The 14828-nt window shown below is 42.8% G+C and overlaps 1 protein-coding gene across 1 annotated transcript in view; it reads right to left on the bottom strand.

Moving 5' to 3' along the window:
* Positions 1–4579: 4579 nt before the first annotated feature.
* LOC120943535 (palmitoleoyl-protein carboxylesterase notum2-like) overlaps positions 4580–14828 on the bottom strand; it is a 51263-nt gene continuing 41014 nt past the window's right edge. Inside the window, exons 10-13 of the mRNA XM_040356895.1 lie at positions 10843–10990; positions 7511–7558; positions 5821–6192; positions 4580–4792 (exon numbers count right to left, since the gene is read on the bottom strand). Of these exons, the coding sequence (XP_040212829.1) occupies positions 5889–6192; positions 7511–7558; positions 10843–10990 (500 nt within the window). The 3' untranslated portion in view covers positions 4580–4792; positions 5821–5888. The remainder of the gene's footprint in view (positions 4793–5820; positions 6193–7510; positions 7559–10842; positions 10991–14828) is intronic.

Genomic DNA, 14828 nt, shown 5'->3' with positions numbered 1-14828 from the left:
GGTGATCTACGGCCATCGGGTTCCAGTCAAGCCTCAGCTGGTGTCACCTGCTAAACCGTCCCTCATGCCACTCCCTGTCATCTCTATCAGGGGTGTTGGACAGGAGGTGCAAGATAAGCCCTCTCTACAGCTCGACCTCCACCAGGTACGTGACACTTGTAATCTAAAGCACTTGTATATCAAAGCGAATATCTCCATAAGAAATAATGGAAACTCAAATGATTTGTTCCACAACCATTTATTCATAAGTCCTTCAGTTTATAGTCCATATAAAAAGATTATAGCAATGTGATGGTTGTGTGGTTACAAGGGACCCAAAAAGAAGAGGATCAGAGCTGCTCTGTGCAAAACCATTGCACAGAGCAGGTAAGTATAAGATTTTTTTTATTATTATCATTATTCCAACCTTTTATGTTGTACCTTCATAAAATGTCCATCCACAAATGGCAGCCACCACATGGGGATTAATCATGTGCAAAAGGGAAAAATTGGTTTTGTTTTGTTTTAATTCGTTATTTAATTAATTTTGTTAAGTTAGATTCGTTACATGTGTTAAATTCGTTTTCGTAATTCGTTCGTTTTCGACCGAATTTCGAAAAATCTGGTCGAGTTCGAAAATATTTAGACCGGATTCGATAATATTTCAATCGGATTCTAAAAAACAATTCGATTCGAAAACAAATTCGAATGAAAATTGAAAGCAAATTTGGATCAAAATCTAAAAAAATATAAATCGATTTCTAAAAAAGAATACAATAAAATAGAATATAAAATAATAAAACAATAGAATGAAAATCAAAGAATAGTAAAGAACAGAATGGAATTTAATAGAATGTAATCAAATACAATAGAATATGACCTGGCTTCTTCTATCTATCTTCTATCTATCTTCCATTTTCTGAAATTCGAAATTCATATAGAATGAACTCAAATTCGAATAGAAAAATATTAGAAGAGTAGAATAATAAAATTATATTATATTATAATATATATATATATATATATATATATATATATATATATATATATATATATATATATATATATATATATATATAATATAATTTTATTATTCTACTCTTCTAATATTTTTCTATTCGAATTTGAGTTCATTCTATATGAATTTCGAATTTCAGAAAATGGAAGATAGATAGAAGACTAAATAATATCCAAATTTTTTTTTTTTTTTTTACCAAAGATATGTAGCAGTATACATTTTAGGCCAAATTTATGAAGAAAAATTCATTTTTTGCAAAATCTTATAATAGAAATGAAGAAAAATTCATTTTTTTACAAAATTTTCGTTATTTTTTTTATTTATAGCGAAAAAAATAAAAACCGCAGAGGTGATCAAATACCACCAAAAGAAAGCTCTATTTGTGGGAAAAAAAGGACAAAAATTTCATTTGGTTACAGTGTTGTATGACTGAAAATGTGAGAGCACCGAAAGCTAAAAATTGGTCTGGTTATTAAGTGGGTTTAAGTGCCCAGTTGTCAAGTGGTTAAAAGAGGCACATCTAAGTATGCAGGGATTCGGGGGAAAATCTTTCCACATAGACCATACTCCGCACTGCCGGCTCTCAAAGCTGTCAATCTGCAATCATGACCAGGAAGACTACCCTGCAGTAGAGTGATCTGAAAGCGTGAAGTGCAGCGTGGAAAGGGATGATGTCGATGGCGGTGCGGAGGATGATGAGTTGGGAGGATGCGAGTTGCTAAATGTTGTACCTTCATTAAATGTAATCATATTGCTACAATTACTCTTCTTTACTCTGTTTGTGACTTGACACTACTTGTATATCAAGACATTGCTTGTACATCAAGTTCAAATTTATGACATTTTCTTGCAAAAGGTTCTCAAACCAAGTTGCTCTCAAACTAAGGGCCAGATTCACAGCTGAAATACGCCGGAGTATCTACTGATACGCTGGTGTATTTTCAAATTTGCCGCGTCGTATCTTTAGTTTGAATCCTCAAACCAAGATACGACGGCTTCTGGCTTCGATCCGACAGGCGTACGGCTTTGTACGCCTTCGGATCGTAGGTGTAATACTTCGGCGCCCGCTGGGTGGAGTTCGCGTTGTTTTCCACGTCGGGTATGCTAATTAGCTGTTTACGGCGATCCACGAAGTTACGCGCGGTCGTCGCATTCTCTTACGTCGTCGCTAGTCGGCTTTCCCCGCCGTAAAGTTACAGCTGCTATTTCTTGGCTTAAATTTAGACTTGCCATGTTAAAGTATGGCCGTCGTTCCCGCGTCAAATTTACATTTTTTTTTTTTTGCGTAAGTCGTCCGTGAATAGCAAAGGACGTAACGCACGTCGCCGTTCAAAAAAAATACGTCGGTGCGACGTCATTTCGCGCAAAGCACGGCGGGAAATTTCAAAACGGAGCATGCGCAGTACGTTCGGCGCGGGAACGCGCCTAATTTAAATGATACACGCCCCATGTGAATTAGGCTGGCTTGCGCCGGACGGATTTACGCTACGCCGCCGCAAGTTTACAGGCAAGTGCTTTGTGAATCAAGCACTTGCCCGTAAAACTTGCGGCGGTGTAATGTAAATGCGATACGTTACGCCGCCGCAATTCTATGTGAATCTGGCCCCAAGGTTTTACTACTACCTTTTTGCTGCTTGGATTTACACTTGTTTTCTCTCTTAAAATATAACCTTGCACACACAAAAATACCCTCTATCTCATTAACATTGAGTAAGAGAGATGGAGTATTACATCAAAAAGTGTTCCTCATGCATGACATGCTTTTTATTTTTACCAAATAATGTCTTATACCTAGAACCTTTGAAATGTGTAACAAACACTAAGATTTTATATATGTATTTCAGCTTACCAATTGACAGTGGCTGCATCCATTTCCTTTTTTAGGCTTCTTTCTTTTATTTTCACCTAGTGATCCAACCAGTAAGTCTGTTGTTTTTCAGCAGGAGAAGCTCTCCTGCAAATATATCAGTTAGTGTGTTGAGACAAACCATTTAACAGTGACTGGGATTTTTATAATGGTCCACTTTTATTTGTTTATGTAAAATCTTTACCCCAAGAGAGGAAAAAAAAACTTGCTGTAACAGCTTGAGTAGCTGCAGTGTGAGTGGAGTTTGGCTACAACGTGTTAGTGTATTTAAATCTGCTAGTACATCACATACTTCCTTCCCCCCAGATTAAAGTGGTTCCAAAGGCAGAAGTTTTTTTTACCTCAATGAATTAAGGTAAAAAACCTTCTGGGTACAGCCTCCCCCCAGACCACCCCCCCCCCCATATATTTACCTGTGCCCCATTTTGATCCACCAATGTGCATGAGAGCAGCGTCTTTCCTTTATCTCTCTCCTTATTGGCTCACATAGCCCTCAATCACAGCCAGTGAGCCAATGAGGAGAAAGCAGGGCTGTGTCCATTCACAGGAGTGTGACAGGAGCCTGTTTGAGTGCCCCCAGCACTCATTGGGGGCACTCAGCAGGGAGGAGGAGCCAGAACCTCCAGCAAGGGACCCAAAAAGAAGAGGATCAGAGCTGCTCTGTGCAAAACCAGAGCAGGTAAGTATAAGATGTTTTTTTTATTATTATTATTATTATTCCAACCTTTTATAATCACTTTAAAGCGGAGTTCCACCCAAAAATGGAACTTCTGCTTTTTGGAATCCCCCCCCCCCCCTCCGGTGTTACATTTGGCACCCTTCAGGGAGAGGACGGAGCAGATACCCGTGTAATACAGGTATTTGCTCCCAATTCCAGGCATAGATCACCGCGCCTACTCTGCCCCCCGCTCCCCCGCTGTCTTCTGGGAGACACACAGGTCCCAGAAGACAGCAGGGACCAGTGGAAACTTTGCTTTAACAATGCTGCTGCCCCTGTGCTTCTTTATCCAGAGCGGGGGAATGCTACTGGTCAGATCATAAGGGGAAAACAGAGGGAAAAAATCATAATAGAAAACTGCAATGTATTACATTTTTGGTTTTAGGTTTAATACCGCTTTAATTTGTTAGTCAAATTCATTGAAATCTTTTAGTGAATCTAACCCTACCCTCTGCACAGACTGACAATGCTGCTGTCTAAAGGTTTCTTATGCCCTGTACACACGATCTGGATTTCCGATGGGATGGTCTTGCATACACACTGTGAGACCAAATTCCGACCGACCAAAACGCGGTGACGTAAAACACTACGACGAGCCGAGAAAAATTAAGTTCAATGCTTCCGAGCATGCGTCGACTTGATTCTGAGCATGCATGTTTTTTTCTCCATCGGAGTTCCACACTGACAATCGGAATTTCCGATTGGATTTTTTTTCAATCGGAAAAAAATAAAACATGTTCATTTCTAAGCTCCGATGGAAAAAAGCCCGATGGGGCCCACACACGGTCGGAATATCCGATGAAAAAATTCTGTCTGACCTTTTTCATCGAAATTTTCGATCGTATGTACAAGGCATTAGTTGCTCCATCATCTAGAAGTGTGTTTGTTAATGACTGGATCACCAGGTAAAAATAAAAGAGAAAAAAAAGCCTAAAATAAATAAATGAAAGAAAACGAATGCAGCCACCATATTTAGGGATTGATACGCTGCAATATATTACATCTTTGTGTTTGGATTTATTACCCTTTAACTTTTATAAGAAAGTTTAAGTTAAAATCAAGTTAAATATTGTTGGTTTTTGCATATATCTAACTTTTTGCAGAAACTTGTACATGTTTGGTATAACCTGTAAACCACATAAAAAATAGAGCTTATTGGGTAGTTTAAACACTCCATCTTCAAGCATCCTTCAGCCAACTGAAGCTTAAAGCGGGGGTTCACCCTAAAAAAAAATTCTAACATTACATCCAGCTCACTACCGACATTGACAGTATGCAGATCTTTTTTTTTTTTTGCTGTACGTACCTCGTATAGCTATTTTCTTAGCCGGCTTCCGGGTAGTGAATCCCGCGGGAGTGAGCGTTCCTATGCAGCAGTCAGTGATTGACGTGATGACAAAAACTCCCCCACCCGTCGCATAAGGAGCATCACGAGTTGCCGAAAGAAGCCGAACGTCGGTGCGCAGGCGCCGTATAGCGCCGACTCAATGTTCGGCTTCTTTCGGCAACTCGTGACGCTCCTTATGCGACGAGGGGGGGTAGTTTTTGTCATCATGTCAATCACTAACTGCTGCATAGGAACGCTCAGGCCCCATACACACCATAGAATCTATCCGCAGATAAATCCCATCAAATGGGTTTCTGCGGATAGATCCTATGGTGTGTACACTCCGTCGGATATCTATCCGCAGATAAATCTCCCCTGGAATGGATTTCCAGCAGATAAATATTTGTCGACATGCACAGAATATCTATCTGCTGGAATCCATTCCAACGGATGGATCCGCTCGTCTGTACAGACTTACCGGATCCATCCGTCCAAAGGGATTCCCCGCACGCGCCGTAATGAATAGACGCATGCGTGGAATTCCTTATATGACAGCGTCGCGCCCGTCGCCGCGTCATAATAGCGGCGACGGCGCGACACGTCATCGGCAGAGGATTTCAGCGCGGATTTCAATGCGATGGTGTGTACACGCCATCGCATTGAAATCCTCTGAAATCTTAGAGAGGATTTATCCGCGGATACGGTCCGCTGAACCGTATCTGCGGATAAATTCTATCGTGTGTATGGGGCCTCACTCCCGCGGGATTCACTACCCGGAAGCCGGCTAAGAAAATAGCTATACGAGGTATGTACCAAAAAAAAAAAAAAAAAGATCTGCACACTGTCAATGTCGGTAGTGAGCTGGATGTAATGTTCAAAAAATTTTTTAGGGTGAAACCCCGCATTAATGAAAAAGTTCAGTTTCATTGATATAGGAACTATCATAAATAATGTATGATAAAATGTAATAAAGTTCTGATTAACCGCCATTTCTTAACATGGCCATCAACTGGCTTAGATCTCCTCTGGGCTCCTGACCTCTCTTCTGGTTTTCAAGGTTCAGCCTGAGGAACATTTGCAATAAGGTCACTTCTTGGCCAGTCACAGGATCATGAAGGGCTGGACATGTGGGGTTGCAATGAGGCCAATGGCAATTGTCTATTAAATGGAAGGGACATCCACGGATGACAGTCTTGTGACCTCTTCGCTCCTGTAGGCTTTTCTCCCAACATTGCAAAGCTCGAGCCAAGTTCACTCCTTTTACTTGAAAATCCAGCCAGTTGCTGTTAAATAAAAAAATTAGATTGTTTACTACATCTGAATTAAATAAAAGCAAGGCTTTTATAAATCAACAGTTTATAAAAATACCAAACATGTTATACTTATCTGCTCAGTGCAATGGTTTTGTACAGAGCAGACCTTATCCTCTTCTCTTATTTTGGTGTCCATTTCTGGTGGTCCTGGGCCCTCCCCCCTGCTGAGTGCCCCCAATAGCAAGCCTCTTGCTACAGGAGCACTCGAGCAGGCTTACTCCCGAGCCACGTTCTGTGTGTCCATTCATACACAGAGCACAGTTTGGCCCTGCCCCACTCTCTCTTTATTGGCTCACTGGCTGTGATTGACATCAGCAGAGGCCAAATGGCTCCTGCTGCTGTGTGACCCAATGTGGAGAGAGAGACCCATGCACATCCCTGGATCGAGATGGGGCACAGATAAGTATAGGGGGGGGGGGCTGGGGAGCTGCACCCAGAAGGTTTTTTACCTTAATGCATAAATGCATTAAGATGAAAAACCCTGAGCCTTTAGAACTACTTTAGGGGATTTATTTATCCATAATGTATATGAGGGGAAAAAATAATAATAATCTGCCTATGTATGGACAACCATAGCCAAAGTTTTATGCCGCGTACACACGACCGTTTTTAATGTCCTGGAAAAAAACAAAGTTTTTCCCGACATGATTCTTGTCAAGCCTGCCTTACATACACACGATCGTGAAAAAAAAAAAATGCTCGAGCAAAGCGCGGTGACGTACAACACGTACGACGGCACTATAAAAGGGAAGTTCCATTCGGATGGCGCCACCCCTTGGGCTGCTTTTGCTGATTTTGTTTTAGTAAAAGTTTGATGAGAGACGATTCGCGCTTTTCAGTCTTCGTGCTTTTCAGTCTGTTATAGCGTGACGAATGTGCTATCTCCATTACAAACGATAGTTTTACCAGAATGAGTGCTCCTGTCTCATAACTTGCTTCTGCGCCTTTTTTTTCCCGTCGTTAAAGCCTACACACGACCGTTTTTCATGACGGGGAAAAACGACAACGTGAAAAACGACACAAAAAATTAGAGCATGTTCTAAATTTTTAATGCCCATTGAGCCTACACACGATAGTTTTTAATGACCAATTTAAAAAATTGCATTTTTCACGTCATGAAAAACGGTCATGTGTACGTGGAATTGGCCCTTCCCCACTTTATTCAAAGCTAGAAAGTTTGGGCTTGCTTTGGGCTTTAGATAACAAATTATAGCTATTAGAATGTTTTAAGACAAAATAGAGTTCTTTAAGATAAGCAGAACAGCTGGAATGTCTGCATTATTCTTACCTTTCTGTAATGAGTGTGTGGGAGAAGCAGGCTGGAGCAAAAACTGCCCTGTAATGAAGATAACGAAAGCATGTTTATTGAAGGTGTATTCTTCAACTAAGCCACAGTACAACATAAAAGTTGGTTAAAATTTAAGCTACTGGTTATATTACTATGGATAGTTTTATAAATATATATTTTTAATAAACACAGCTTTCAAAACCTAAATAGCCACGTTAGGCAGGCGTAGCGTATATTATGCTGTATTCACAAAGCACTTGCGTCCTAAGTTACGGCGGCGTAGCGTAAATGTGCCAGCGTAAGCGTGCCTAATTAAAATTGTGAAGAGGTGGGCTTGTTTTATGTAAATAAAGCATGACCCCACGTAAATGACGTTTTGAACGAACGGCGAATGCTCCAAATTACGCCGCAAAGACTTATTGCTTTCGACGTGTACGTAAATTACTGCCAGCCCCATTCACGGACGACTTACGCAAACGACGTAAAAATGTAAAAATTTGACGTCCATACTTAACATTGGCTGGACCATCTTTTTGGTGGTTTATCTTTATGCCTGAAAACGCCTTACGTAAACGGCGTATCTTTACTGCGACAGGCAAGCGTACATTCGTGAATAGGCGTATCTCACTGATTTACGCATTCTAGCCGTAAATCAGCGTACACGCCCCTAGCGGCCAGCGTAAATAGACAGCTAAGATACAACGGCGCAGGCGGTCGTATCTTAGCAACATTTAAGCGTATCTCAATTTGAGAATACGCTTAAATATACGACGGCGCAGATTCGGAGTTACGACGGCGTATCTAGTGATACACCGTCGTAACTCTACCTGAATCTGGCTAAAAAATCCTTAAGGGCCAGTTCACACCATAGAAACGCATGTCTGGGTGCGTTCCAGATGCTTTTCTGCATGTGCGTTTTGATGCGTTTCAATGTGTTTTTGATGCAGTCCAGTGAATTTTTCCTCCCTATTTTTTCTTAACCTTAAGACCCCTTTCACACTGAGGCAGTTTTCAGGCGCTTTAGCACTAGAAATAGCACCTGAAAACTGCTTCCCATTCTTTGCAATGGGTGCTTTTACACCCGGACAGTGCGCTTGCGGGATGTTCCGAAAAGTGAATAAAACCTTTACAACGCTCCCAAAACACCCCTGCCCATTGCAATGAATGGGCAGCGCTTCCGAAGCACCTGAAAAGCATTTCATAAGCGCTTCAACACAGGAGTTTTTAACATTTTTTTGGGGGTTAAAAGCACCCGCTAGCATCTGAAAAGCGGCAAAAGCTCCTCTTAAACAGCAGTAAAGCACCCCTAAAATCAGCGGCGCTTTACCGCTAATGCACAGGTAGCCCCAGTGTGAAAGGGGTCTAAATAAGGACATGTGTGTTCCAGTGTGTTTTTGGTGTGTTTTTGGTGTGTTTGAGTGCGTTCCAGTGCATTTTTGATGCTTTTTACAGTTTTCCAGTACAGAACAGTGCAGGAAAAATGCAGCATGTTCTACTTTTTTTCTGGAACCATAATGCACTGGTACTGCAAGGTACTATGCCATTGAACATCATTTGACCTACTTTCCATGCGTTTTTGATGCAGAAAAATGCACTGGACTGCATGTGGTGTAAACTGGCCCTAAAGGTGTATTCTACAACTTAGTAACAGGTATAGTATAACATAAAAGTCCATTGAAAATTAAACAACTAGTTATATTACCATGGTTAGTTTATATTTATATTTAATAGACACAGCTTTCAAAACCTATTTTTTTTTTTTAATAATCAAATCAAATAAGCAAGTATCAATAAGAGCATTGAAAGTGTTTTGTGACTATGACCATATGAAGCATGATAAAAGTGTCAGGACTCATTCACACTAGCAGTTAAGCTGCTTTTTTTTACCACCCCCAACCATTCCCCCTTTAGCTACAGTAAAAGACTGTGAACAACTGGCCATTTGAATTGTTAATAATTAAGGAACCTAAGCTAAGATGAGTAAGCCATTGCTGATCTTCTTATGAAAATGCTATTTGCCTGGCTGTCTCCCACTCCAACTCTTTTTGAGTCAAGCAGAAGGAAAGGTCAGCGGCGGCAGGCTCCATATTTCTATGATGACCGGTTTGCTTGAAATTTCTGGCAGCATTTTAGTAGCTATTGTAAAACAGAAGTTATTAATGTGTGATTGCTTACATCACAAATAAAAAAATATGGGGCTTATTTTTCATTTAATGATAATAGGTGTTGATCAGCAGCATCATTTAAGGTCCTTCTCTTTTTTGCACCCCCTCTTGCTAAAGCACCCAATAAGTCACCTATTCTGCCCAGGGATGGACTGGCCATTGGGACCACAGGGAGTTTCCCGGTGGGCCGATGGCTCAGTGGGCCGGCTTCAGTGACAGCGGACTGCTGCCCCCCTCCACTCCCCTGTCTCTCCCTCCCGCAGCGCTCACCTGGGGGGAACAAAGAAGCAGGGGGGAGACGGAGGAGCATGGGGGGAGGGGACAGACAGCTGACTCAACAGCTATGGCCTGGGAGTTTCTTACTTCTGCCTAATCTTGTCCCATAAGGGGTTCACCGAACTGATTCTTTGCCCCGGGTGAAATAATGTCTAGCTTCCCCACTGGTACTGCCTATATAAGTACCAGTACCAGCCGTTCTACTCTAATAAAGTAGAACGGCTAGTGGCTAGTGAAGGGGGAGAGGGGGCTTGGGTGGCCAGGGGGGGGGGGGTGCGGGAGTTGTCCGGCCACCATGGGAGAGACCTGTCAAAGTGGGCCAGTCTGGATGAAGTCCAGGGCCAAATTTCTGTCCCAATCCATCCCTGACTCTGCCTACCCATTAGCATGGCCAAACATATAATTCAGAATGTTGGGGATTTGTTTACCTATGTGATAGCCCTCTGAAGAGCGATCCATGGTGGATTGCTTTTGAGAGAATATTTGACAGGCGGGTATTAGGGGTTATGTTGCCTCTTCACTGCCTGGTTTAAATCATAAGAGCCCGCTTTACAGCATATGTATACTCCATATGGCTTCACTTAGTGAGGATGGTTGGAGGGTGGTAAAAATTCAAAACTTAAAAAAATGTTGCCTTTAGTTATACTTTAAGTAAGAGGGGCCCAGTTGAATGTAATATGTTCTACTTCCATACAAATACTCTGAAATTTTTCAGTGCAGAACAGTCCTTAATAGTTACAGTAGCTATCCCAGCAAAAAATACATGATTTTGTAATTATTTGTGCTAGACCTGCTGTTACATCCATACCAATAACTAGCATTGACACAAAGAGCAACTCCTAGCCAACATCACCATAAACTCTATGGAAAACAAAATGGCTTATCTCTTACGGGACTTCACGCAGCGACTTCTTCAGCTCTCGTCCAATGATCTGTATGTTATTCCACTGATTTGCTGTCATGAATTGGAAATCAGGTTGGATGTTTTCTATTCTTAGCTGTTCCACATCATAAAGCCACTGAACCACAAAGATAGGGGCTGAAACACAGTTAGTGCAATGGCTGAGACTGAACGATAATGACAAATAAATAAAGGGTCCAGAATAGTTTGTCAGAATCCTTAACAATGTATTGATTGGTTTCATTCTGGATTCTATTGTCTAGGAAAGTGTCTAGGTAGTAGGAGCACAAATAAATATCTTACGCACCGCTCTGTATCTGTCTGTCTTGCAATCTACAGTGTATGTCTGTCTTTTGACACTGTCTATCTACAGTGTCTATTTGTCTGTCTGTCTGTCTACAGTGTCTATCTACAGTGTCTGTCTGTCTATCTACAGTGTGTGTCTGTCTGTCTATCTACAGTGTCTGTTTGTCTGTCTATCTACAATGTCTATCTGTCTACAGTGTCTATCTACAGTGTCTGTTTGTTTGTTTGTCTGTCTATCTACAGTGTATGTTTGTCTGTCTATCTACAATGTCTATTTGTCTGTCTGTCTACAGTGTCTACCTACAGTGTCTGTCTGTCTATCTACAGTGTCTGTCTGCCTACAGTGTCTGTCTCTCTGTCTGTGTATCTACAATGTCTGTCTGTCTACAGTGTCTATCTATCTACAGCAGGTGTAGGCAACCTTTGAAAGATGGAGATCTACCTGGACAACATGAAAGAAATCAAAGATCAGATCCCCGGGGTGCAGCGGCCGTTTAAAAAAAAATAACTAGCAAGCCCCCAATAAAAAGTGGAGACCGCATTAAAAACCTAGAAAAAGGGTGCGTCATGACGCGGTGCACGTGAGGCGTGCGCGCGCCGAGGGAGGAGCAGCCCGCGCCGTGGACCCAGCCAGCAGCTGACGGAGGATGGAGGATGCCGGAGGATCTAAGGGTGTCCCAGCGGGGGCGGCTACGAAGCAGGGAGCGTGTCTGCTGAGCCGCTAGCCCGCCGATAGTACACCCCACACCGCAGCTTTCCTTCCGCCGTCCAGCCGAGCCCCCCCCGCTCTCTTTCTCCTCCGCCGGTCACCTGAATGGGACGACGTGCTGAGGAAGTGCCGCTCAGTGCGGATGAGTCTGAGGGAGCCTAGTCCCCCGCCCTCCCCCCCGCAGATACTGATATCTCTATCGGATCCCTAGGAAGCAAAGCACCAGTCAGGTAATATCTATGCTTTATCTGCCCTAGCCGTGATATATGAGGATAACAAGATGGGACTGGTAAGAGTTTTATATGCTGTATAAACAACTGTTTGCTATGCATTGCTTGCCTCCAACTGTTTGCTAATCTCTTGAGAAGTGAGATGCACTATAAACTGATTATTGGAAACGGGACTGAGTCACACTGATAAAACCCTGTTGGGGTAATACTGTTAAGGGCACAATATTATGATGGAACACAGTGTGGGAATTGTTATATGACCCTCTTTAGTGTCTTCTGGGTTGATCCCATTTCCATACTCAGTGGTAAAAACAATGGCCCCATCGCTATGATCGCTGCTCAGTGACGGGACTTTGGGGGTACGGTTAGAGGGCAAGTATCTCAACACCAGAATAACGATAGCTATACCGCTCAAGCGCTAAATAACCAGGAAATTACACCCCAGAATACCAGAGTACCTCCCAAACAATTGATATATTCGGTCGATAAGCCCCTAAACAAAGACATAAAATCATCTCTTCCTGCTCTAGCTCTCTGGCCGTGCTGGTTTTTCTCGGTCCGGGGGTCATTGCCCTGTAAGTGCGGAGGACCCCGGGCGGCAAGGTCTAAGTTTGGAGATAGAGGCATTCGTATGTTATGATACACTATTCTCAGCTCTGTGCAACCATTGTGTTTTAGACCCGGCTTACCGCTGGGATTTTTGGACCTCAATAGAGATATTACGTCTACACTGATCCATTGCAGGCGGTTTGTTCGGGCCTGTACCTCCAGAGGCCGGGGGTAACCTTTGTTACTCAAGTGGTTATATCCAGAAAGCTCCCTGACAGAGCGGATAGCCTCTAACGGATAATAAACCGTGTATAGAGGGAGAGAAAGAGAAAAAGGAGGGGGGATTTCCCCGTATTTTCAAACTGGGGAAACGTATCAGAGGTATCAAAAAACACAATATGAACAGGTCAACAAGGGGCTCCGCCCCAAAAATCTCTAAGGATAACCCCCCTACTAGTACCATTAGACACTACATGACCCCAGATGGGAGCACTAAAAGTCCAGGTTTAACAAAAAAAAACGAAAAGGCTGGGACATCGAAAAAAGTAGCCGGGGGGGTGGTAAACCCAGCTGCCGACACGTCAACGGAAGGCGAACATGAAGTCAGCCAATTAGACGAATTAAGAATAGACACGCACCTACCCACTAAGGTAGAACTGGAGGGGATGTTAAAGAGGCTGGAAATGGTGATAAGAGAAGAAATAGGTACGTTAAGATCAGACATAACCTATATTTTGGAGCGGGTAGAGAAAGCTGAGACAAAAATGGAACAACAGGAACTGGAATTAAACCAACTAAAAGACCAATTCCACACAATGAAACAAAATCAGAGACAATTACAATATCGGTTAGAAGACCAAGAAAATCGCAATAGAAGGCAAAATTTAAGAATCCGATTCATTAAAGAGGAGAAAGGTGAAGATTTGAGGAAAATTCTTAATGATTTGTTTCTACCCCTGTTGGACAATGGCTCAGAGGAACCCCTTAAAATAGAACGGGTGCACCGTATAGGAAGAACCAGGGAGGGGGAGGGCAAATGGCCTAGGGACATAATAGTAAGGTTTAGATTTTTTGAGGACAAAGCTGAGATTTGGTCTAAATTGAGAAGGAAACCTCCCCTGTGTTTCGACGGGGTGGAGATACAGATTTTCACTGACCTAGCATGGGAAACTCTGGTCAGAAGAAGGCATCTCAAACCCTTACTAGAGCAGATGCGTATGTCTAACATCAAATATCAATGGGGGTTTCCGGCATGCTTGATTGGATACAAAGATGGGGTATCAGCAAAACTGATATTCCCAGAAGATGTACCAGGCTTCTGCGGTAAATTGGATATGCCCATCGTGGAACTGCCCGGATGGGTGGAGCAGTCTTTTTGAGTGGTATAGAGATTCGGGATTGGTAGCGGACAAGGGGGGTTGGGGGGGGTGGGGTGATTGGGGGGGGGCGGTGAGGGCAGGTCCAAATCCTCACTCATAAAAGATCCACTCCCAAGGACTTGTCCTTGGGGGGAATGAGAGAGGTGGCGTTGGGTAGCTTCACCTCATTACACGAGAACCGACGGATAGTGGGGTGGGAGGATCCTTGCGGTTCAGAGGCGATGTTTTGGCCTCGTCAGGGGCAGGGGAAGGGGGGAGGGAGGGAGTGGGAGGGGAGGATTGGAGAGAGAGAGGTGACTCTCCTCTTCCAAAAATGGGGTGGGATAGTGAACGTGGCTCCCAGTGGATCTGTCAGAAAGTTTAGTGAAATGGCGTAGGGATTTGAAATGACAGAAGTAAAATATCTATCTTACAACGTAAAGGGCTTGAACTCAATAACTAAAAGACTGAAGGTTTTGGACGAGATTGAACAATACAGAGCTGATGTAGTTTTTATACAGGAATCCCATTTGACTCTGGATTCTAATGTAAAGTTGTACTCTCCTATGTATCCTACCTGGTTCTACGGGGATGCTATTTCCAAACGCGCTAGGGGTGTAGCTATTGGTTTTGCTAGAGGGATTGGGTTTATCCTGGAGGCAAGGCTGACAGACCCGGAAGGTAGATTTTTATTCTTAAAAGGAAAACTGGGAAACACTGTCTATACCCTGGCAAATATTTACGCCCCGAATGTACATCCAATCCAATATTTAAGTAGAATCCTGAGCAAATTGGAAAATTTCGCCGAGGGGTATATAATTTTG

This window comes from Rana temporaria, chromosome 6, assembly GCF_905171775.1.
Source record: "Rana temporaria chromosome 6, aRanTem1.1, whole genome shotgun sequence".
NCBI classification, from domain to species: domain Eukaryota; kingdom Metazoa; phylum Chordata; class Amphibia; order Anura; family Ranidae; genus Rana; species Rana temporaria.
The sequence above is the reverse complement of the archived record's forward strand: the minus strand, read 5'-3'. Positions and strand labels throughout refer to the sequence as shown.